General features: G+C 43.7%; 1 protein-coding gene across 4 annotated transcripts in view; it reads right to left on the bottom strand.

Moving 5' to 3' along the window:
* Positions 1-22,803, bottom strand: part of SYN3 (synapsin III) — a 493,528-nt gene that overhangs the window by 56,073 nt on the left and 414,652 nt on the right. For all 4 annotated transcript variants that reach the window (XM_032266914.1, XM_032266917.1, XM_032266915.1 and 1 more), the window contains exon 7: positions 21,986-22,048. In XM_032266914.1, coding sequence (XP_032122805.1) covers positions 21,986-22,048 — 63 coding nt within the window. The remainder of the gene's footprint in view (positions 1-21,985; positions 22,049-22,803) is intronic.

Genomic DNA, 22,803 nt, shown 5'->3' with positions numbered 1-22,803 from the left:
TCAGCATCCTCCTCTATTGTCTGTCTTTTGGATCTGGACAAACACCTCCCAAGTTCTGCAGGACAGTCAGCAAGCTTTCTAGTCCTCCCTAAAAGGCAGTGTGTGGAGGGAGATTGATTAAATACCATGTTTAATTGACCTCGGAAGCTGTGCATGAGCAAGCACCCAGGCTGGAGCGCAATGGTGCAATGATAGCTCACTGCATCCTTGACCTCCTGGGCTCAAGCGATCCTCCTGCCTCCGTCTCCAAAAGTGTTGGGATCACAGACATGAGCCACTGTATCTGGCTCTCTGGCCATTTTTGACAACAAAGCAGCCCCAGGACTTCAGCAACTCCAGTTCATGTCTTCCACTGCTCTGTTCCCCATCCCATTCTCACCAACCCTCCTTGGCTCCAGCCAAGGTCTCAGGGCCTTGTGTTGCCCCTGCAAGTGTTTCTTTTCAGGTGATAGCATTCAAGGGGGCTCCACTCAAGAACACCAACCATGGAGAAGGGCTGGAAGCAATGGTGTCCTGGGCTGGCTCAGACTTACTTATAAGAGGTGATGGCTAAATATTTAGACATTTTGTGAGCCAGTTATTAGATCATTGTTAGTTTGAAATCATTTGTGGTGGAAATAGTTATGCCCCAGAAGCTGGCAAACACTACATATTAGGGTTTTTCCCCACTTCTTTCCCAGAGAGCCAGTTTGCCAGCACACTGCTTTCTGGACAACAGTTTATAGTGACTGTTCTCAGTATTCCAGGTAAGGATGTGATGTGCTGCACAAACGGTCTGATTGTCAGTTTGTTAAAATAAAATATTTAAAAGCTTGACTTTAAAGCATCAAAAAAGAACACTCAAATGTTTGACATATATGAGCTGGCTGGGTGACACTTTTTGGTGCAGTCCTCAGAATTAGGCCTCTTGTTCCATCTTGTTTTATTTGGAGAGATTGCAGAGAAAGCTGGTAAAATACTGGGATTTTGTCCACACTATGATATTGAAAGACACAAAATATAAAGTGAAGTTGGGTGCTGAGGCTAATACAGGACTCGGTTCATCCAAAGGGTCTTACTGCTCTCTTGATGGACTCTATCACACATGTTGTAAATGAAAAGTTATTGAATAAAATTACAGATCAACTAATGCTACTTTTATCCGTAATTTCAAGTTCCCTGTAGGATTTCATGTGAAAGGAGAGTTTTGAGTGGCCCAGTTCACTCATGTTTCAAAAGAGGACACAGAAGCCCCCAGGAGGGAAGTCACTCTGCTTTGGTGGTGCAACTGGAGAGGAAAAGGAAAGAACAACTCACAAGGAAAGGAAGGGATTTTTTTTTTAAAGTTAGGACTCTTCATCTCTCTCTCAGGGCCCTTTCCTTGATGAGAATAGAAGTGAAAGTGTCCAAATTTCATTATTTCTGCAGGAAACAAAACCACCGCCATGAGCCGGGTGCAGTGGCTCTCACCCACAATCCCAGCCACTTGGGAGGCTGAGTGGGAGGATCACTTGAGGCCAGGAGTTTGAGGCTACAGTGAGCTATGGTCATGCAACTGTATTCCAGCCTGGGCACCAGAGACAGACTCCATCTCTTAAAAAAAAATCACCATCACATTTGATGCCAGCAGCACATGAACACAACCCACGCCTGCTAGTGTTTCATAACGTGCACCTAGAGGGGCTAATGTGGTTTGGCCTTGCTGATTTCTCTGACCTCATCTCCTACCACTCCCCCACCACCACCCCTTTTAGTTCCTAGAACTCGCCAAGCTCAATGTTGTCTCAGGGCCTTTGCCCTTGGTACTCCCTCTGCCTGCAAAGCTCTTGCTGCAACCAGTCCCATAGCCAGACAGCTCCTCAGGATCTGAGTAGCTGATGGATCATCCCATCTAAAGCAGCCCTTCTGTTACTCCCGGTCACATACTATTGCATTACCCTGTTTTGTGTTCTTCCTCACACTTAGCACTGTCTCAACTTATTTTGTATTAATAGTATTCTATACCCTTCAAAAGAATAAGCAAAATATAGGCTCCATGAGAGTAGGTACTTGCTCATTTAAATTCACAACTGTATTCCTTGCTCCTTGTACATTAGCAGGTGTTTAGGAACTATTTACTGAAGGAATAAAGGGATGTTGACCCTGGTACCTGGGCACTCTTTTGACCTAAGGGGGTGGTTTTTAAACTGGATTCGATGGAGGGAATGTCACCATGCCAGGAGACCGGCTGGGTGGGTCTCCAGATCTCCTCTTTTTTTTTTTTTCCTATCCAGAACAGCTCCACTAGGATCTGTTTAATATACTGAGTGTTTTCATTGTTCACTGGACAAAGGGCTCAAAGACAAAAGAGCAAAGCCAGATCACTGTTGAGGAAGCATTGGGTAGAAGGTTGGACTCCATGTCTTTGGAAGTCCTCTTTGACCCCAATACTTGTGAGTCCATGAATGAGACACAAGTCAAGTCAGCTTTGATATTGAGATGTGGTGGCAAGAACAGAAGGACCATAACAGACGTGTTCTGGAGAGGGAGTGGGTGGGGGTTCCCCAGGCATGGTGCTGGGGGTCTTCGGGAGGGTGGTAGCCTGGTTCTAAGTTTTCCCTGTAGCTGCCTCAGTTACCTGCCCCTGAGTCATGACCTGTGATGCACTGGCTGATGCTTTTAGCTGAGGCCACATTTGAGGATCCAGCATTTTCCGACCACGTCTTTAAACATATGTTTGCTCCTCCACTCACCAAGAGAACAACAGGCTTGCTCTCTGCGGTCTCATTAAATAGGATTCTATTTTCACAGCCCTTACTTTTAGAACATTCTTATTTGCTGTCCCAGGCTTTTGGAGAGGCAGCCCAAGAGACGCTGCTGTTAAAATGACTCTGGGCACAGTAGAGATGGGGAGATACGGAAATGAATTGCAGCTTTGTTTATTTGGCATGGGACCAGGCAAGAGGAGCTATATTAAAAAAAATAAATAAAGTTCCCCTTCTTTCCACAAGAAAAAAAAAAAGAACCAATTTTGGCTGCATGGCCAACAACACAAGTTCCCTCACAGAACAGAACAAATGTGAGTAGATTGAGATTAACTTTGTGGGAAGAAATGTTTAAAAGTAAAATAATGATGAGTGGTTGTGGGATAGGGCTGGTGAGGGGGTAATATCAAGAATATTTGAGATGCTGTCATTAGGAAGCCAGAAATAAAATGCAGCAATGGCCTGAGTATGGGTCTATCAACTTATAGGCACACATTGAGGCATCCACATATACACAGGGTCCCCAAGTATGCCTAGTTCCCTCTCCTGCAGACCTGGCTTGAGGTCTTCCCACCGTGGGGAGATAGTACCAATTAATAGTACTGCCATTCTCGGAGCATTCACCACGTGCCAAGCTCTGTGCAGAGTGTCCCGTGCACACCTTAACGGACATAATTCACCATTATTCCCATTGGCTTCGCTTCTCTGAGCTTCAGTTTTCCCTTCTGTAAATGAGTTTAATGACATTACCCACCCCATAGAGCTGCTATGTCAACTGAATAAGAAAACGCACATGAAATATGAAGCACAGGGCCTGGCACCTAGTGTGTAGTCAATAAATTCATGGTTTATAATGGTTATTATTGTCCATAAGGCACTTCAAATTCAAAATGTTAAAACCTGAACTCATTCTCTTTCCCCTTCAAGCCAATTTTCCTTGATTGTGCATTTCAGTAATGGAATCATGATAGCCTTGAGTTCTTCTCCCACCTGGCTCAGTCAGTTCCCAAATTCATTCAAGTCTGCTGGTTTTCATATCACTTGACTGCATCCTTATCTCATTCCTCTCTGCCTGCCTTCCTGCCTGGGGACAAACCCTTATCATCTCTGCTCTAAACTGCCATAGTTTTTTCCTAATGGGAAGAAAGATTAGGGCCCAGGAGGCCCTAATCCCTACCCCCTCAGCCTCCACTCCACTCCTCTCTTCACACCACTGACAGGGTGCTTTTTTCCCTTATGAATCTGACCGTGCCTATTCTTTGCTTGAAACCCACCAGTGGGGCTCTCTCACAAAGAAGATAAAACCCGTATTCTAGAGTGCAGCATGAAACACTCTCATGATCTGGCCCCAGTCTCATCTTCTCTTCCTGGTCTCACTCCAGCCCAGGGCTTGTCCACACTGGCTTCACATTAGCATCACCAAGGGATAAAACAATGCCAGCTCTGGGCCTTACTCCAGTCAACCATGTCAGAGTTCCTGGGATGAGGCCCTGGGCAGAAGTATAATTTACAAGCTCCCTGGGTGCTTCAAATGCACTGCCAGGGATAAGAATCACTGTTTCCCCCATTCCAAGCAGCTTGCTTGGGATTTTATGCTTTTGTGTGTAGGTCCTGCTGTCTTGGATGGTTTTCTCTGATTTTTCTACCTGTGATGTCTCCTTATCTTTGGAGACACAGCTGAAGTTTCCCCCCTTTATAGAAGTCTTCCCTGGGACCCCTTGAAGGTGCTTCTGTTGCCCATGACATGTCCTGCTATGACAATGTAATCATTCATTTGCATGGCTAGATTCTTGGGAGGCCCAATGTGCATTCATCTTTGGATCAGCACAGTATTGACGTCGTCTAAGGAGTGTCTACACACACAGGCTTTTTTGATAAATGAAAATATCATTGGAGATTTGCCCTCCATCATGACTCTGGATTCTCAGCTCTTGGCTTGTATTTCTGCTTTAGGATTTACTCATTCTGCTTTGATCACAGCACATTGTCTACATGATCTTCCTCCACCACCTGTCCCCACTCTGGGAGCTTATTTCCTACTGCTTTTCACTGCAAGCACTCACTTCTGCCCCATTGGCTTCCTCCCTGTTCCTGACCACATAGTATGGCTCCTGCCCCAGGGCCTTTGTCTGTGCTGCTGCTATCATGCTCTTCCTCCACATGTCTACGTGGTTCACTCTCTCCTTCCTTTATATGGCACCTCACAGAAAGGCTTCTCTGATCATGTTTGTCACACTCTGACGCTTACTTGGTGTCTTTCTTTTTCAGAGTCCTTCTCATCTCCTGACATACTGCAGATTTATTTGTTTATTCTTTTATTCAATTGCTTCCCTCTATAGAATGTAAGCTGCATGGGGACAGAGACTTGATTGCGTTGGATATTGCATCTCTAGTGCCTAGAATAGTGCCTGGCATGAAGAAAGTGCCTGGCATGCTATAAATGCTTCTTGAATAAATGAATGAATGAAGATGAAGATGATTTGCTTTCTAGTAAGGCAGTATATATTTTTTTCCCTTCCTTCCCTCCCTCCCTCCCTCCCTTCCTCCCTCCCTCCCTTCCTTTCTTCTTTCCTTCCTTCCTTCCTTCTTTCCTTTTCTCTCACTCTCTTTCTTTTTGACAGGGTCTGACTCTGAGGCCTAAGCTGAAGTGCAGTGGCATGATCATGGCTCACTGCAGCCTCGATCTCCTAGACTCAGGTAATCCTCCCACCTCAGTCTTTTAAGAAGCTGGGACTACAGGTGTGCAGCACCACACCTGGCTTTCTTTTTTTTTTTTTTTGTATTTTTAGTAAAGATAGGGTTTTGCCATGTAGTGCAGGTTGGTCTTGAACTACTAGACTCAAGATGTCCACCTGCCTCTGCCTCCCAAAGTGTTGGGATTACAGGTATGAGCCACTACCCTTAGTCAAGCCAATATTTTTCAAACTGTGAGTTCGAAATTGGTAATCAGATTAACTTAATGGATCACAACCAACATTTTAGAAAATAAAGTGTTTTATATGTATAAATTCCCTTTACACAGGAGCTATGTCTTTTTCATCTCTGAATCTTAACCATTGAGTGTGTCATCCCAGCATCTAGTCCACTGATGAAACATAACAAATATTCGTGAAATATTTGCCAATATATTCAGTGAACATTTATTGGCTCCCTAACTCAAAACAGCTGGGCGCCAAATCCATCATTATTTGTTGAATGAATGTAAGAGCCATGTCTTAGCCTGTTTGGGCTGCTATAACAAAATATCTTAGCCTGGATAATTCATAAACAACAGAAATTGATTACTCAGTTCTGCAGGTTGGGAAGTCCAAGATCTAGGCACCAGTAGATCAGTGTCTGATAAGGGCTTTATAGATGGCGCCTTTGCTGCATTCTTACACAGCAGAAGGGGCAAGGGAGCTCCTTCACACCTCCTTCATAAAGGCACTAATCCCATTCACGTGAGCAGAGTTCTTATGACTTCATCATTTCCCAGAGGAACCACCTCTTAATACTGTCTCATTGGGTATTAGATTCCAACATATGAACCTAATATGTTGAGGAAGACAACAACATTCAGACCATGGCAAGCCATTAGTCTCAAATTCTTAAAAGCCTTTTCCTCTCCTCCAACCCTTCTGAAGACCAGGACTTAGAGCCTGAAAGATGTTCTTGCCCTAGCTCCTTAGGTCACTTGCTGCCAGGGACCGGAAGGGGTGGTGGGAAGGTGATGGATACAAGAGGGTTTGATGGACTGTTTGGGGAACTGTCTAATTAACCTGCTTATCAGTGCTCGTTCCTTTCCTTAGCTCTTTCCCTTAATAAATGAAAACTCCTTCTGTTGTTATTGAGCTCCCAGGTCACTGATTCTTTTGAATCATATAAACCACATGTTTATAGAGTTACAGTGTGACCATGGAATTGAATGGAGGGGAAGGGAGGCACCAGAGAAGTGTTAGCCCTGAAAGGCAACACCTCCTCTTCCCAGGCTCCTGCTTATTGTGTAGGGCAAAGGACAGGGTTTTCCTCTGTCCAGGGCCCTGGCCTAGGCAGGGAGGGGAGCTGAGGTCAGTGGGTGCAGCTTGTGCATCCACAGACCTTACAGCCTGGTGGGGGAAGGAGATGGCCAGGCCCAGAGTTGAAGATAACCTAGATCATGAGTCAACAAACTATGGCCTGAGGGCCAAAGCCAGCCCACCACCCATTTTTGTACAGCCCATGGGTTAAAAAGAATTTTTAAAATTTTAAAAGTTTTAAAAATGTTGCCCTTACTATGTTCAAGGCACTCTGATATCTTCAGTTCTAGTGTATTTTATTTTTTAAATGTTGGTTGGGATCCATTAAGTTGATTTGATGAGCAATTTCAAACCCACAGTTTGAAAAATATTGGCTTAACTAGGGGCAGTGGCTCATACCTGTAATCCCAACACTTTGGGAGGCAGAGGCAGGTGGATAGCTTGAGTCCAGGAATTTAAATTTTAAACCCTTATCCATGGTTTCACTTTCTGTGGTTTCAGTTACTTACAGTCAACTATGGTTCAAAAATAGGTGAGTACCATACAACAGGACATATTGAGAGGGACAGACCACATTCACACGACTTCTGTTACAGTAGATTGCTATAATTGTCCTATTTTATTATTATTTATTGTTTCTTCTCTCTTACTGTGCCTAATTTATAAATTAAACTTTATCATAGATGTGTATGTATCAGAAAACCCAGTCAATGTAGGGTTTGGTATTCTTCACGGTTTCAGGCCTACACCGGGAGTCTTGGAATGTATCCCCTTGCCAATAAGGGGGGACTAGTATAGTTGGGGAAAAAAATCAAACAAAGAACAATATTACATGAAGTGTGAAAATGATATGAAATTCAAATTTCAGTGTCCACAAGCAGAGTTCCAGTGGAAGATAGCACTGCTCATTCATTATGTGTTGTCTACGGCTGCTTTCCCATTATAAGGGTAGACAGAGTAGCTTCAACAGAAACCATATGGCCTACAAAGCCTCAAATAGGTACTGTCTGGCTCTGTGCAGAAAAGTTTGATGACCTTTGCCTAGATCATGGTCTAGTAGCATTGATATCACCTGGGAGCTTGTTAGAAATTCAAAGCCCAGGCGGGCGGGACTCCAGACCTAGTGAATGAGAGGCTGCATTTTAACAAGATCCCCTGGGATCTGTGCGCACAGTCAGGTGCTAGAGTAAGCGAATCAACATCTCTTAAGTATCCACAACTTTTTAAGAGTATGTTAACTCAATTAGCCTTTAGGTTAATCTCTTTTCCACTAGGGACATTTATTGGGCTCATTTTATTTTTATTTTTTTGAGATGGAGTCTCACTCTGCCACCCAGACTGGGGTATAGTGGTGCATTCTCGGCTCACTGCAACTTTTGCCTCCCAGGTTCAAGCAATTCTTGACCTCAGCCTCCTGAGTAGCTGGGACTACAGGCACCCACCACCATGTCCAGCTAATTTTTGTATTTTTAGCAGAGACAGGTTTCACCATGTTGGCCGGGCTGGTCTCGAACTCCTGACCTCAGGTGATTGGCCCACCTTGGCCTCCCAAAGTGCTGGAATTATAGGCATGAGCCATTGCTCTCGGCCAACTGGGGTTATTTTACAGATTAGAAAAACAAAGATTGCAAGTCAAGTGCTCGCCCAAGGTTATATAATTAGGAATTGGCTGAGTAAGATTTAAACTCTTAGGTGCTTTGTACATCTGTGGCCCAATGGTTCCCTGTACAGAGAGGGTAAGGTCAAACTCAGTATCTTTTGTCTGAAGCTGGAGGCACTAAACTGGCATCCTAAGATACCCTAGGTGGGTGACTGTTTTATTTGATGTACACAGTGTTTCAAAAGATTTTTAAATTAGTTGTCAATATTTTAAAATCAGGAGTCTCGATATTGGGGACCCAGAGAACTGATTCTTAGAGAGAATCTGGACATGAGGCTTCCCTTGCTGGGACTAAGTTGTGACTTCCCTTGCAGGATGGCCTCAAAGTCCCAGCCTGGGCCCCTGACTCATGGTAATGCCTGGTCTGAGTTTGTATCCCTTGGTCAAAACAAGTGGTTAAGCAAAACAGCCTGCAAATCGCCTGGGCATTTTGTTAAAATGCAGATTCAGATTTGGCAGGTCTGGAAGCAGGTCTGCATTCTCCATTTTTTTTTTTTTTTCTTTCAGGCCAGGTCTTACTCTGTTGCCCAGGCTGGAGTGCAGTGGTGTGATCACAGCTCACTGCAGCCTCTACTTCCCAGGCTCTAGTGATTCCCTTACCTCAGCCTCTCAAGTTGTTGGGACCACAGGCACATGCTACCACAACCAGCTAATTTTTATTTATTTATTTATTTTATTCTTGTAGAGATGGGCTTTGGCAGTGGGGGGTGTCTCATCATGTTGCTTAGGATGGTCTTGAACTCCTGGACTCAAGGGATTCTCCACCTCAGCCTCCTAAAAACTGCTGGGATGACAGGTGTGAGCCACTGTGCCCAGCCTATGTTCTCCATTTTTAAGGGACTCCCAGGTGATACAGATGCTGCCAGTATTTCCATAGGGCACATTGAGTATCAAGGCTGTCAAGGACTACCTGACTTCAGGGCCCATTTCCCAGATCATCCAAATCGGTGCCCTTGGCTTCTGATCTGTTATCTGTGGAGTGGCTGGGAGCCTCTAGGTCCTTCTCTTTAGCTGTTAGCAGCCTACTCTCCTGAAGCAGCTGAAGGGCCTTGCTTCTCCTGCATGCTGATGCTAAGAATGGGCTGTGCCTGAACATTTGGCTAGAAAAGCCCTCAATAGACACACAGGCTGTGTTCCAAAAGGCCTGGCAGAACTCTCTGGAATCTTACCTCCTCTGACATGGATGCCAGAACCAGTGGAAAGAACATATGTATGTGATATGAAGCCCTGTGCAAATCATTTCTCCTCTTTGATCTCTGCTTATCCCATCTGTAAAATGAGTATCATTGAAACTGCCCTCACAGGGTTAACAAGAATTACATGCTGGGTCCTGTGCAGAAATACAGTGGTATTAAGCACTAATCAGGCTGCACTTTGGCCCACTTCCTTGCAACTGAAAGTCACGTAGCACTAGATACTGACCATCTGCATCTGCATTGTTCCCATAGATAGAATTTCTAACCTTAGAATCATAGGTTTTTGTTTAAAATTGATTTATATCCCCATTGTTCCTATAGATATGATCAGCGACCATGGACTCATAAACTTTTTAAGAATTGCTTAAGATGTTCTTCTGATCTTGAATTCCAGAAGAACAGCTAATGCCAACCAGTTTGAAAACACCCACGGAGGAATCGAATCAGCATGACAATGCAATTTCTTCCTCTCCCTGTCCCATGACTTTACTTTGCACTCTGCCCAATCAATAATCCCAACACCTTGGCCCACTCCAAACCCCTTGAAATCTCTAGTTTCAAACTCCCCAGAGAGGTGGATCGGAGGCTTCCTCCTGTCTCCTTGTTTGGCTGCCCTACGATTATTAAACTCCTTCTCTGCTGCATTCCCTGTTGCCTTGGTTTATTGATTTGCTGAGCATCGGGCAAACAAACCCATTACGATTACATCATGATGCAATATCCACCTCAGAGGACTGCTGGAAACCTCAAAAGGTTCCCAATATGGATATATTTTGTAAATTGTATATGACTGTCTGATGCTGGGGAAAAGCAAGGAGGCTTTGGTGATTGGAATTCGGTAAATTACAATGTCCCCCACCCCACCGGGTGATGTGTGCCCCTCTTCTGTCTGAGGGTCTCCTAAGGGGAAGAATTCTCTGGACTTTGTTAGCTGCAATGCCAGGATGGCTCAACAGACATCATTAGGAAAACAGAGAAAAGAAAAAAAGAAATCTTATTGCTTTTCAATGTCTGTCAGTTAAAAAAATGATATTCTTTGCTTTTTATGGAGGGGTTCTGTGCGTCAGTGCTCATAAGAGGAGGCAATTTACTTCTTCCAAATGGATCTGTTCTGGGGCCTCTGTCCCTCTTGACAAAATGGGGCTTATAGATGGTGCACATTGTTTTTAAAACACAGGGCCAGGCTGTGGTATTCTTCTTTTTCTTATCATTCTTTTGAAATAAATTTCTCGGTCTTGGCCTCAGGCCTGGTGTGAGATCAGTTGACCAAAACACAAGAGCAGTTCATATGCAAAAGGTCAGTGCTAGTCTCAAAGGTACTGACATGTTTCTTGGGTGGGGCCTTGTGAAATTCTTTATAAATAAACTCTCCAATTATGTTGACTTCTTGCCTTGTACTGGGAAGAGATGATTCCATCAGGGCGTTCTTGAGGCTCCCTGACCTCAGTCCAAATTCTGCTTCCACCACCTACCTGTGATCTTGGGCAGAATGACTCTTGGAACCTTTACAAAACAGGGATCAGAAATACCTCTGAAGTGCCTCTGAAGGTTAGAGAAGCCGCACAAGGCACTCACTGTGGTGCACAGGCACTTGGGAATTGTTAATATCCTCCTTCTCTTTGCTTATTCATCTGTTTAATCTGATCTGAGTTATCCCAGAGAAGCTGAGGCCCAGGGAAGCTAAGAAATTTGCTCAAGGTCACAATGCTGGCAAATGGTAGAGCCAAGCTCATAACCCCAGTATCAGTTGCTTTTCCCCATCATCAGTCTAAGCCCAAAGCCCATACTCTCTCTCTCTCTCTTTTTTTTTTTTTTTTTTTGGAGATGGAGTCTTGCTCTGTTGCCCAGGCTGGAGTGCAGTGGCATGATCTCAGCTCACTGCCATCTCCACCTCCTGGTTCAAGAAATTCTCCTGCCTCAGCCTCCTGAGTAGCTGGGACTACAAGTGCACGCCACCACGCCAGCTAATTTTTTGTATTTTAGTAGAGACGAGGTTTCACCGTGTTGCCCAGGCTGGTCTCGAACTCCTGAGCTAAGGCAATCTGCCTGCCTTGGCCTCCCAAAGTGCTAGCGTTACAGGTGTGAGCCACCACACCTGGCCATACTCTCTTTTGCTTATTTCCCCATCTCTTATTTCCATGAAGCTTTAGACTTTCTAATGCACGTTTACTCACTAGCTCTCCCAAGTGATTGGGTGAGGAAAATCATGAAAAAAGGGAAATCACATTTATAGGTTTAAGAGACTGGCACAGGTGGTTACTGCTGGCCCCAGGAAGTGTGGGGCTTGCAGGATGACCCAGATTTGCCAAACCAGGCCAGTGCTCTTTCCCATGAACCAGGGATAGTGTGAGGATGCAGGAGGTGACAGAGGAAGATCTCAGGTAGAGGTCTTAGCTTTAAAACCTCATAAGAAAAATGACTTTATGATCCAGATGGTCCTGCCTTCAACAGGTGAACATCAGGTTTCACGGAGGCATAGGACGACTGTTTTAGTTAGCTCTGCTTATGCTTAGAATCACGGCATTTTAGCTTTCAAAGGCAGGAAGCAAATTTAAGGACTCTTTACAAGATGTGTGTGTATATATATGTACACATATACATATACACACACACACAGTCAAATATACACACGCAGGTTATTCTCATTGTGAATGGTAGTTATGTATTATAAAGTTGTGGTGAACACTGAATAAGCTAATACTGACCCATTGCTCCTAGGAGAAATACAGAGTTAGGTTCCTGTAAGCCTCTGGTCACAATATTTTCATCCAGTGATTAATATATAAATATATAACACACGTGTTATGTGTGTTTCTGTTGAAAGACATCTTAATATATATTGTTGATTCATTGACATTAAACTTAACATCAATGGTACTATAATTTATGTCTGAGTGAAACTTAGCCAAAACGTATTTTTTTTCAAAAAGCGTTATCACTTAAGAAGACTAGATAGCACTTCAACACTACACTCAGGGGCATTTTAAACAGTGAAATCATCAACAAAAAGCACAAAAATGCATAAATTTGGTACCAAATAGACTGCAAGAAGGACATTTGTTTATGGTTTGAGAGCTGAATCCAGGAGACAGAGTGTTATCTTATTTGACTCAAATTTTTCGCAACTCTAAACAGGTCTGTCAATGATCACAAAAATGCTGCGAGAGTTCGTTTTGAGGCTACAAAGGAATTTTTGCAAGTAGATGAATTGGCAAGGATGGAGTCTGTGAATGATGAGATGGACTGTGTATATTGCACTTGTGGAGAGGGCAACTTCATGGCAGAGGCTGTGTAAAGGGAGCACAGTGCCTAAAATCTTCATTAAGGTGTAAGGCACTAATGCATTCCCTCCCGAGGGCCCACTGTGTTCAAGAGAAGCAGAGAATAAAGGAGGCCAGTGGCCATCAAAAGGGAGTGGCTGGTGGGTGAGAGAGGACATATGGAAGGAGGTGGGATTGAGACGGACGACAGTGAGGATGGGGCGGGTCCCTCATGATTCGCAAAGTCCCAGAACTCCTCTCCTTCTGAGCACCTCATGGGTGAGTCTCTCCTCTGCTCTTTTTTGGCTGGGCTTCTGGTGATCTGTGAAACACAGAGACTCTCCTCTCTGGCGGTCTCCCAGTTGTGGGGAACCTTTTGATTTCTTAACTGTTCCCCTGGGATCCATTTCTCTATTTGCTTATTTTCTAATACTCGCTCTTCATCACTGTGTTATTGGGCCACTGACTCCCACTCCAAAGGCAGACCATGCCCGGAAAGCTCATTAAGTGAGTCAACCTAAGAGAAGGGATCTGAGTCTAGGTCACTTGGAGCTGATGACAGCAGCGAACCTGGCCAAACCAGGGTGTGCAAGATGCTGCTGCTGCTGAAAACACCGCGTGGAGGAGCAGCCCCCTTGTCACACAGAACAGAGAGGGGTGTCTGCAGAGGTCTCCCAACCTGTCACTCATCACTTTAGGGTCTTCTTAGAAGGACAACAAACCCTGTGCCTGCATGGGGGAGTGTTAGGATACCTGGTACCATGTCACTCCCCTGAGTTCAGCCAGACTGCCTGAGGGTTGTGCCCCGCTCCACCATTTACTGCTTCTGCCTCAGCTTCCTGATCTGTAAATGTAAGTTCTAATAGTACCCTCCTCATAGGGTTGTTATGAGGACTGCCCTACATACACACATATAGCACTTAGAACAGTGCCTGCACAGAGGATGCTCTATAGTACACTGGCTTTTATTATTGCTCTTATTATTATGACTCTTCTCATCTCTAAAGAATGAAATGGGGCTGAATGATCTCGAAGGCCTTTCTTTCCTTTCCTGGTCTGTTACTGGGGATGCTCGCTTGCTGTGCGGCCTTGGGCAAGGCCCTTGTCCTCTCTGGGCCGCTAGTTCTTTCATTCTAAGTGAGGTGCTGGGAGTCAAGCCCTGACAGCCTGAATCTATGAAATAAGGATAATATGACTCCTAGAGTGGGGTTCATTTGTTACTGTAGCCTATTCTGGGGATGCTGGATTTCCTTATTTTAAAAATTTACTCATAATTCAATTCAATTCCTCTCCCCTTTTTATCTATTATGAGTAACTGCTTATTTCATCTTAGCTGAGATAAATGGTTTAGTAATCACCATAACAGTGTATATTTGTAGTGGGTTTTTAAAGCTCCCATTTACTGAACTAGCCACCTTCCTAAGCCTGGATTAATTTATTATATCATTATTACAACCCTGGGAGGGAGATTATCGTCCCTGTGTTAGAGATGAGGAAATTGAGGCACAGAGAAAAATTAAGCAACTTGCCTAAGGACACACAACCAGTAAACAGTAAATCCAGATTCAAAGCAGGAACCTTGACTCCAGATTCTAGAAGCTTAACTCTAACACTATACCAACAGTTGGCCTTGAACTTAATTTCTAATCCTATGATGGAAACACTGAGGTAGGAGGCAGGTCTTTAATCCAGACCAGGTTGAAGAGTGCTGAAGCAGGGAAGAGGCAAAAGCACCTCTCCATAACACATGCCCACCAGTGCCATGCCTGTTTACCCTTGCCAGTAACTTGGAAGTTACTGCCCCTTTCCATGGCAATGACAGGTCCATCCCTTTTCTAGAAATTTCTGAATAGCCCGTCTCTTAATTTGCATGTAAACAAAAGTGGGTATAAATATGACTGAAGAACTGCCCCTGAGCTCCTACTCTCAACACACGGCCTGTGAGGTAGCCCTGATCTGCAGAAGCAGTCATGGAGCTGTAATGTTGCTGACTCAATAAAGCTGTTTTCTCCTGCCACTGGCTTGCTCTTGAATTCTTTCCTGAACAAAGCCAAGAAACTTCCCAGGCTAGGCCCCAGTTGTGGGGCTTGCCTGCTCTGCATCAACATGATATTGTGCAATTCCTTCCAATGGCCTGACTGCTCATAACATTGGTTAAAACCACAGAATCTCATCATTGGAGGATAATGTAAGGGTCACCTCCATGGTGTCTTAATTGGGTTGGTCATAGGCAACTAATGAGAAGCTGAAGGAAGTTATGAACCCTTTTCCCCCAAAATGTTCATGTCACATTCACACATAAACACACATGTAAGTTTGTCTCCATTTCAGGGGGTGCAAACATCTCAGACTAAGAACCTCACATAATACCTAATCTCTTCAAACTCTCAATAAGTTTCCTAACTCTCTCATCTTTGCTCTAACTGTCCAGTGATGAGAACCTCTTACCTAAAGGGGGGCAGTCCAATAAGATTTGCCTCTGATTGTTAGAAAGTTGCTGTTTCCACAAGACTGATATCACTGAGTGGGTCCCAACTCTGCCCACTCAATGATAGGCAAAATCAGTCTAACCTACGTACCCATGGCAATCCTCCATGTTTCTGAAGATGCTGGTCACACTGTCTCTAGTCTTTCTGGGATATATGCCTCATCCCTTCCCTACTTGGTTCATTCTTCCATACAGTAATTTGTCACCATCCCTCTCAAACATCCCAAATTGGTGCAACCCAGAACAACACAATCTTCTGGCTGTGGACTGGCCAGCTAGGTATGGGGCTCTCATTTTTGTTCTGGGTATCATCTTTCCATTCATATATCCTAAGGGTTAATTACATTTTTAAAATCTTATTTTGAAATATAGCACAACTATGGAGAAGGACAAAAAACAAAAACAATAATTCAAAGGACTATCACAAAGTGAACACCCACATAACTACCCCCCAAGTCAAGAACTAGAACTTTGCCCACTTTTGCCTCATCGCCTGATTATCCCCTCCCTCCTCTCCAAAGATAACTTGTATTCTGACTTATACGGGGATAATCTCTTGATTTTCTTAGAAGTTTTATCACCTAAATATGTATCTGAGTTAATGCTATTTTATTTAAATGGAACTATAGAAACAGGCAATCTTTTGTTTCTGACTTATTTCACTAAATGGTGTGTTTGTGAGATTCATTCAAGTTGCTATATGTAGTTATAGTTCACTAATTTTTATTGCTGAAAATATTTCATTTATATGAATATACTGCAATTGATTTTTGATTTCTCTATCCTATTAAATGGACATAAGAATTTTTGGCAATTATAAACAAAGCTACTATAATCATGCATTTTGGTCACACATGCATGTATTTAGGTTGGGTATACCTAAACTAACTCCTGTGCAATCAGCTTAGTAGACAATATCAAGCTGTATTCCAAAGTGGTTGTACAAACTTATGCTTTTACAAACAATTTATACTTTCCATGTGTATGTTCCAATTGCTACACGTCCTTACCAACACCTAGCATTATTAATCTTTTTAATTTTGGCCATTCTAGGGGTATCAAGTGGCATCTCATTGTGGTTGTAATTTGCATTTCTCTGATGACTAATAAAATTGAGCCTATGTTCATCTATTTGTTTGGCATTTGTTGATTAGAGCTTTGGCAACCCAGTCCTCATCTGAGTCATACTAAACTTGTAGCCAAGTGAAATAAAGTTGCTGACATATGATGCTTTTTAGTCATATTTCCCCTACTGACTTAGGTTAGATTTGGGGTCCCTAGAGCAGGTCTGAAGATTCTTATCATGACAGGTCATATTTCTTGAGTGGCCACTTGTCCCAAGCACTGAGCTGTGTGCTTGACATACATAATGTCTCTTAATGCTCACAACCAGCTTATGAAGCTCATACTATTACTATGGTCATTTTACGTAAGAAGAAACTAAAGTTGGGGAGGCAACTTACCTAAGGTCCCCTAATTATTAAGTGGTGTGACTTAGATTCAAATCAACACCCTTAGCCATTTTAACATTCTGCTTCCAAAGATGGAGACATATGCCTGCATTAAAAAAAAAAAAAAAAAAAACTTTAAAAATTGTTAAAAATGGAATAAGACAAACATGCCATTGTCAAAAGGAGAAAACAGTTCCAAAGTATGACAAAGGATTAATGTTCTTCAAACGGGAGATGTTCTTACAAATTAGTAAAAGGAGAACCATCTCAACAGAAAATGGCCAAAGGTTTCTGGAGTCAGATAATTCCAGGAATTTCTGCTTACTTTTCCATGGTCTTGTGCCTCCACACTGCATACAACCAAATTTATGACTCTAAGAATTTCTATACTAAGAGCTTACTTTAATGCAGAGTTTTCCAAACCTATATGTCAAAAATAGACTTTAGCATCCTGAGTAATTATAATTCTTCAGAACATACTTTAAAACATGTTGAATTCTATTATCAGCATGGCTTCCTCTGGTTTCTAGTCTGGTAAAATGTTCAGAAAAGGAAATGAAGTTAGTTTTGTCCAGTGTTTCTCAACCTTGATACTCCAGTAGTCCCTTCTTATCCGTGGTTTTGGTTACCCATGCTCAACTGCGGTCCAAATATATTAAATGGAAATTTCCAGAAATAAACAATTCCTAGGTTTTAAAGTGCGCACCATCCTGAGTAGAGTGATGAAATCTTGCGCCACCACCTCCATTCTGCCTGGGACGTGAATCACCCCTGTGTCCAGCATGTCCATGCTGTATATGCCACCCACCCGTTAGTCACTTAGGAGCCATCTCAGTTACCAGATCCACTGTCACAGAATGTTCAAGTAACTGTTATTTCACTTCATAAAGGCCCCAAAGTGCAAAGAAACTGGGCCTGATTTATAAATTAAACTTGGTCATAGGTATGTACAGGAGGAAACAGGATGATTCAGAACTATCTGTGGTTTCAGAAATCCACTGGGGGTCCTGGAATGTATCCCCAGCAGATAAGTGGGATCGACTGTATTAACATTTTGGGCAGTACAATTCTTTGTCGTAGGAAGCTGTCTTATGTGCTGTGGATGTTTAGCAGCATCCCTGGATTCTACCTGGTAGGTATCAGTACTAGCCCCTCATCGTCCTCAAGTTGTAACAAACAAAATTGCCTTCAGACACGTCCAAATGCCCCCCGCCCGGGGGCAGATCATTTTCCTCCCAACCACCTGTCTAACCTTACTGACTTCTAAAGTACTTATGGTATCCCCATGAATGTGGTCCACTGTCTAAGCACTCCCAAAATGGCATAGAGTTTCACCATGTTTTGATTTCTGTTTCTCATGATGTCCACTATTTTTTGTTTTAATACAACGGAGTAATTGTTCTATCTCTTGTCTTCTAGTCTTTTTTGTTTGTTAGGATTTCTTAAATCTCCAGGCACACCGAACCACTTGCAGTTCCCCTGATGCCAGGTTTCTTCTTACTAGTTGAGTTTTCTCCTTTCCCTGGGTATGCTCTTAATCACTAGCACCAACAAAGGTCATGCACTTGTCTTTCTAAATCAAGCTTCAATCCTCCCAGGATGCCTTTTCCATCAAGGTGGAATTAAGTTCTTTACTCTAAGCCTCATACCCTCTGCACAGCCTTCTACCAGGCCCCCAAAAACACATTATGCACATTTATGCAACTATCTCTCCAATTCTTTGAGGACAAGGACTGGGTCCTATTGATTTTCTGATTCTCAGCATAGAATAGGCATCAAAGTATGAGAACAAAGGAGTGAAGTATAATTTGGGATGGGCCAGCAGCTGCAGCTGCGGGGGCCTGGGTAGATTTCAAGTAATACTGAGCGCATTGGCAGCCTCCTTACCAGCTTTCTTCTAGGAATGTTCTCTTTGCTAATCTCCAGGAAGACAGTCTTCATTCCCAAGAGAAGGGAAAAGTACACAGGAGGTACCGGCTTTGTTTTTCTCTCTCTCTCAACTATGACTATGACATCACTTGCTTCGTCAACTTGGTACAGACTGTTCCTGCAAGTTTTCTCATTCCAAAATAAGGAGAAAAGTCCTTTTCCCTTAATCTCAGCATTTCTGCAAACCTCAGTTTATTCTGGTCTGTGTCTTTTTTTTATCCTTGGAGTGCACCCTCCCTTCCATGTTTTGGGAGGCCCCCCTGGACCTGAGTCTCAGAAACAACCCCCCTCCCTATTGCATCAGTCTCTTTAAGTATTTCCTTCTTTTTATGTCCTGTTGGTGATTATTTTAAGCTTTAGGCACAGAGCTTAATTCTTGGGAATGCTTTGACCTCACCAGAGCTGTCCAAGATGGTGGAAGTGGGGGGAAAGAAAGATATAGGTTACAGAAACATTAACGAGGGTCAATTGACGAAACTTGGAGACCATTTGGACATGGGGGAGGGGGAGATGACTCCCAGGTTTCTGTTTTGAGGCAACTGAATGACTGGTGGTTCCTGCTCTGCAGAGATGGAGGTCACAGGAGGAAGTGGAGGAGGAGAAGGGAGGGGAGGGTTTCTGGGAAGATGTTGAGCCTGGTCTGGGATGTTTAGGCTCTGAGGTTTCCATAGGAGACAAGGCAGAGATGTAGAGGGGGTAACTGGATATAAGAGCCTGATGCTCTGGGAAGGAAAAATACAACTTGGGAGTCTGTTGGCATGCAGATGGCAGCTGAAGCTGAGGTAGCTGACAAGAGCACTCAGGGATGGTGTGCAGATGGAATAGCCATGGTTAGGGATGATGCAGGAAGAAAAGTTCTTGAAGGAGACCAAGAAGGAGTGGCCAGAGACAGAGATGAGGAAAGCCAGGAGAAGAGCATGCACCGGAGGCCACTGCATGGAGAGTTTGGGATAGAAGTATGGCCAGACACTTTAAATGATAGAGGTGGATTCCAATAAGGATGGAAAAGTGCCCACTGAATTAGCAACAGAGGATCATTGGAGACCACTGAGAGGACAGCTTTAGTGGAATGAAGGGGCTGGAGCCATACGCTGGGCTGGAAGAGGGTGGGGGAGGAATGGGGAGCAAATATAGGATGATGGCTAAAGACGGGATCATTCATTCATCCACCTAAGCAAGAAGTGGGGCAGGGGGCCTCCTGTGTACCAGGTGCCACTCAGGGCCCTCGGATACAGCAGTGGAAAAACAGGCAGAACTTCCTGCCCTCACGATGTGTACTTTCTACAGGGATATAGTCTGGAGGAAGGACTCATTTTTAAAGACAGTTATTAGAATTATCATTCGACTGATGAGGAAACCAAGAAAAGTTAGATGGTAACTCGCCCAAGTTTATGCAGATGTCCAAGCTGTGGGTCGTGCCCTGACCTGCCTGACCCATTCCTTTTTAGGCTGCCTGAAGGGAACAGAGTTTAGGCATACAGAACCGTAACAGGTGGAGAAGAATATAGGTGTGAGGTGAAGAATTATTCATGTCTGGGTGGGCTTATTCAAAACAACGTGTCTACTTGGCCCCACATTGTTCAGCTCTCGCTGTACTTTATCTAGGACCCACTGTGTTGGGCATTGTGTCTGGGCTCAGGTCCCCTCTAATGTGGGTGGCAGGTACTGAGGTCTGCATGTTCCCACTTGGTTCTGTCTGAGCCAGAGGCTTGAGAGGCAAACTGTGGGAAACCCCCAGTCACCCCTTTCCTGTGGGACTCTGATACATATGGTCTGACTTGAGCTAAACCATCTCCCCATCCCATTGTTGAGGGTGAACACATTGATCCAAGCAAGGTTCCATGGGATTAGACATAGAAGTGCTGGACAACAAGAGGATCTTTATCCTTTGGGGACGGTGAGCTTAGGGACCAGGTTGGATGGCTCACAGCCATTTTGACAGTCTGAAGAAAATGCCAAGTAGAGATGAACAGAGCCAAGAAACAAAGAGGGAGATCAAGCTCTATTTCATTTGAACTCCTGGATCCAGCTCTGCTCAAAATCTACCAAGAACTACCTCAGACATCCTAATGTCTTGAACATTTTGACACTTGTAACTGAAAGAGTCTGACCAATATAGTTTGTCAGGATGTTATTTGTGATGGTGTGAAATTAATATATTACTGACTTTTGCAGTTGACTGACTTTGGGGGCTTCTTCCATGGAACCAGATGTGTTTGCCATTTTCTAGGTGTCAGCCCTACAGTGACTGATATGGTTTGGATTTGGGTCCCCACCCAAGTCTCCTGTCAAATTGTGATCCCCAATGTTGGAAGAGGGGCCTGGTGGGAGGTGACTGGATCATGGGGGTGGATTTTTCCCTTACTGTTCTTGTAATAGTGAGTGAGTTCTCATGGGATCTGGTTGTTTAAAAGTGTGTAGCACCTTGGCCAGGTGTGGTAGCTCATGCCTGTAATCCCAACATTTTTGGAGGCCATGACAGGCAGATCACTTGAGGTCATGAGTTTGAGACCCAGTCTCTACCAAAAATACAAAAAGTAGCCGAGTGTGCTGGCATGCACCTATAGTCCCAGCTACTTGGGAGGCTGAGGCATGAGAATTGCTTGAACTTGGGAGGTGGAAATTGCAGTGAGCTGAGATCACACTACTGCACTCCAGCCTAGGTCATAGAGTGAGGCTCTGTCTCAAAAAAAAAGTGTAGCACCTCCCCCTTCTTTCTCTTCCTCCTGCTCCAGCATGTGTAAGACATGCCTGCTTCCCTTTCATCTTCTGCCACAATTTTAAGTTTCCTGAAGTCTCCCCAGCCATGCTTCCTGTACAGCCTGTGGAACCACAAACCAATTAAACCTCTTTTCTTTATAATTACCCACTTTCAAGTATTTCTTTGTAGCAGTGTGAGAACGGACTAATACAGTGATAAAGAGATAAGTAAGACATGGGCTAACAACATGGCCGTGGAGATGGTGACAGCAATCCCTCACAAAAGAATTATGGTTAATAAAATGCTCCACATCCCTTTCTCTTCAGCTGCAATCATAGACAATGATTAGGTAGCAATTCCAGGTAGTGTTTGGCAAGGAAGGACTAAACTGAAAAGATGTTCTGTGTACCAGGAGCTCTGAGGAAGTGGGCTGGGGAGGGGACAGAGATGTACTGTGGATTCTTTTTGACACTGTTCTGGGTGCCTGTGCTAAGGGGTCCATGGGGGACAGAGGGAGAGGAACAGGTGGTCTGGGGAATCTGTGGGTGTGTCCACTGTGAGTAGAAGGGCTGTTTCTCATACCTTTCCCATTCCAGCGTGGGCATGTCCCAGCTTGACCACCACCGGGAAATGTGGGGCTGTGACCTGAAAGAGACAAGAGGAAGTCACTCTTAGCATCTCAGAGGATTGCCACCAAGGCTCTGGGCACTGCTTATTCCACAGAAAGATCCATTCATCTGATATCATCAGGAATCCCCATAAGAATGCCTTGACAGATGATCACCCTGCTATGGCTCAAACACCCTCAGTGTCAGTGCTTTTGGCTTCCAAAGGAAGCTCTGAGCTCTTAAGACCATTTTACTGTGGTGTCTACAGTGAATACATCAATGTTAAAAAACAGCAACATTTGATTTTGATTCCAAAAGCAATAAGTGCTCACTATAAAAACTTCAGATAATCTATTGTGAAGTATAAAGAAGCCAGTAAAAATCATTCTCAGACATCTAACCGTTTTGGTTTATTATCTGCTGGTCTTAAAAAAAAATCTATATTTAGGTTTCCTCTTGATTTGTTCTGCTTTTACAAAATTGGAAGTATAATGCATATCCAACCCTGTTTCCTGTTCTTTCCACTTAATATTATGTGATGAGAATACTCCTGGTGGTTATTACTTATTAGCTTAATAATAATTATGAAATATTTCACATATAGAAAAAGCTTTAAAGACCAATACTATGGACATCAGCTTGCTTAAGAAATAAGACATTACCTAGACAGCTGAAGCCCCTGATGTTCTTCTTTCTGATCACGCTCTCTTTCCTCCCATCCCATGTAATTTATAAATTACATGTTTATTATTTCTTTGCATTTATTTATAATTCTACTATTATATATGATTC

Source organism: Sapajus apella, unplaced genomic scaffold, assembly GCF_009761245.1.
Source record: "Sapajus apella isolate SASKATOON/1434 unplaced genomic scaffold, GSC_monkey_1.0 scaffold162, whole genome shotgun sequence".
NCBI lineage: Eukaryota > Metazoa > Chordata > Mammalia > Primates > Cebidae > Sapajus > Sapajus apella.
The sequence above is the reverse complement of the archived record's forward strand: the minus strand, read 5'-3'. Positions and strand labels throughout refer to the sequence as shown.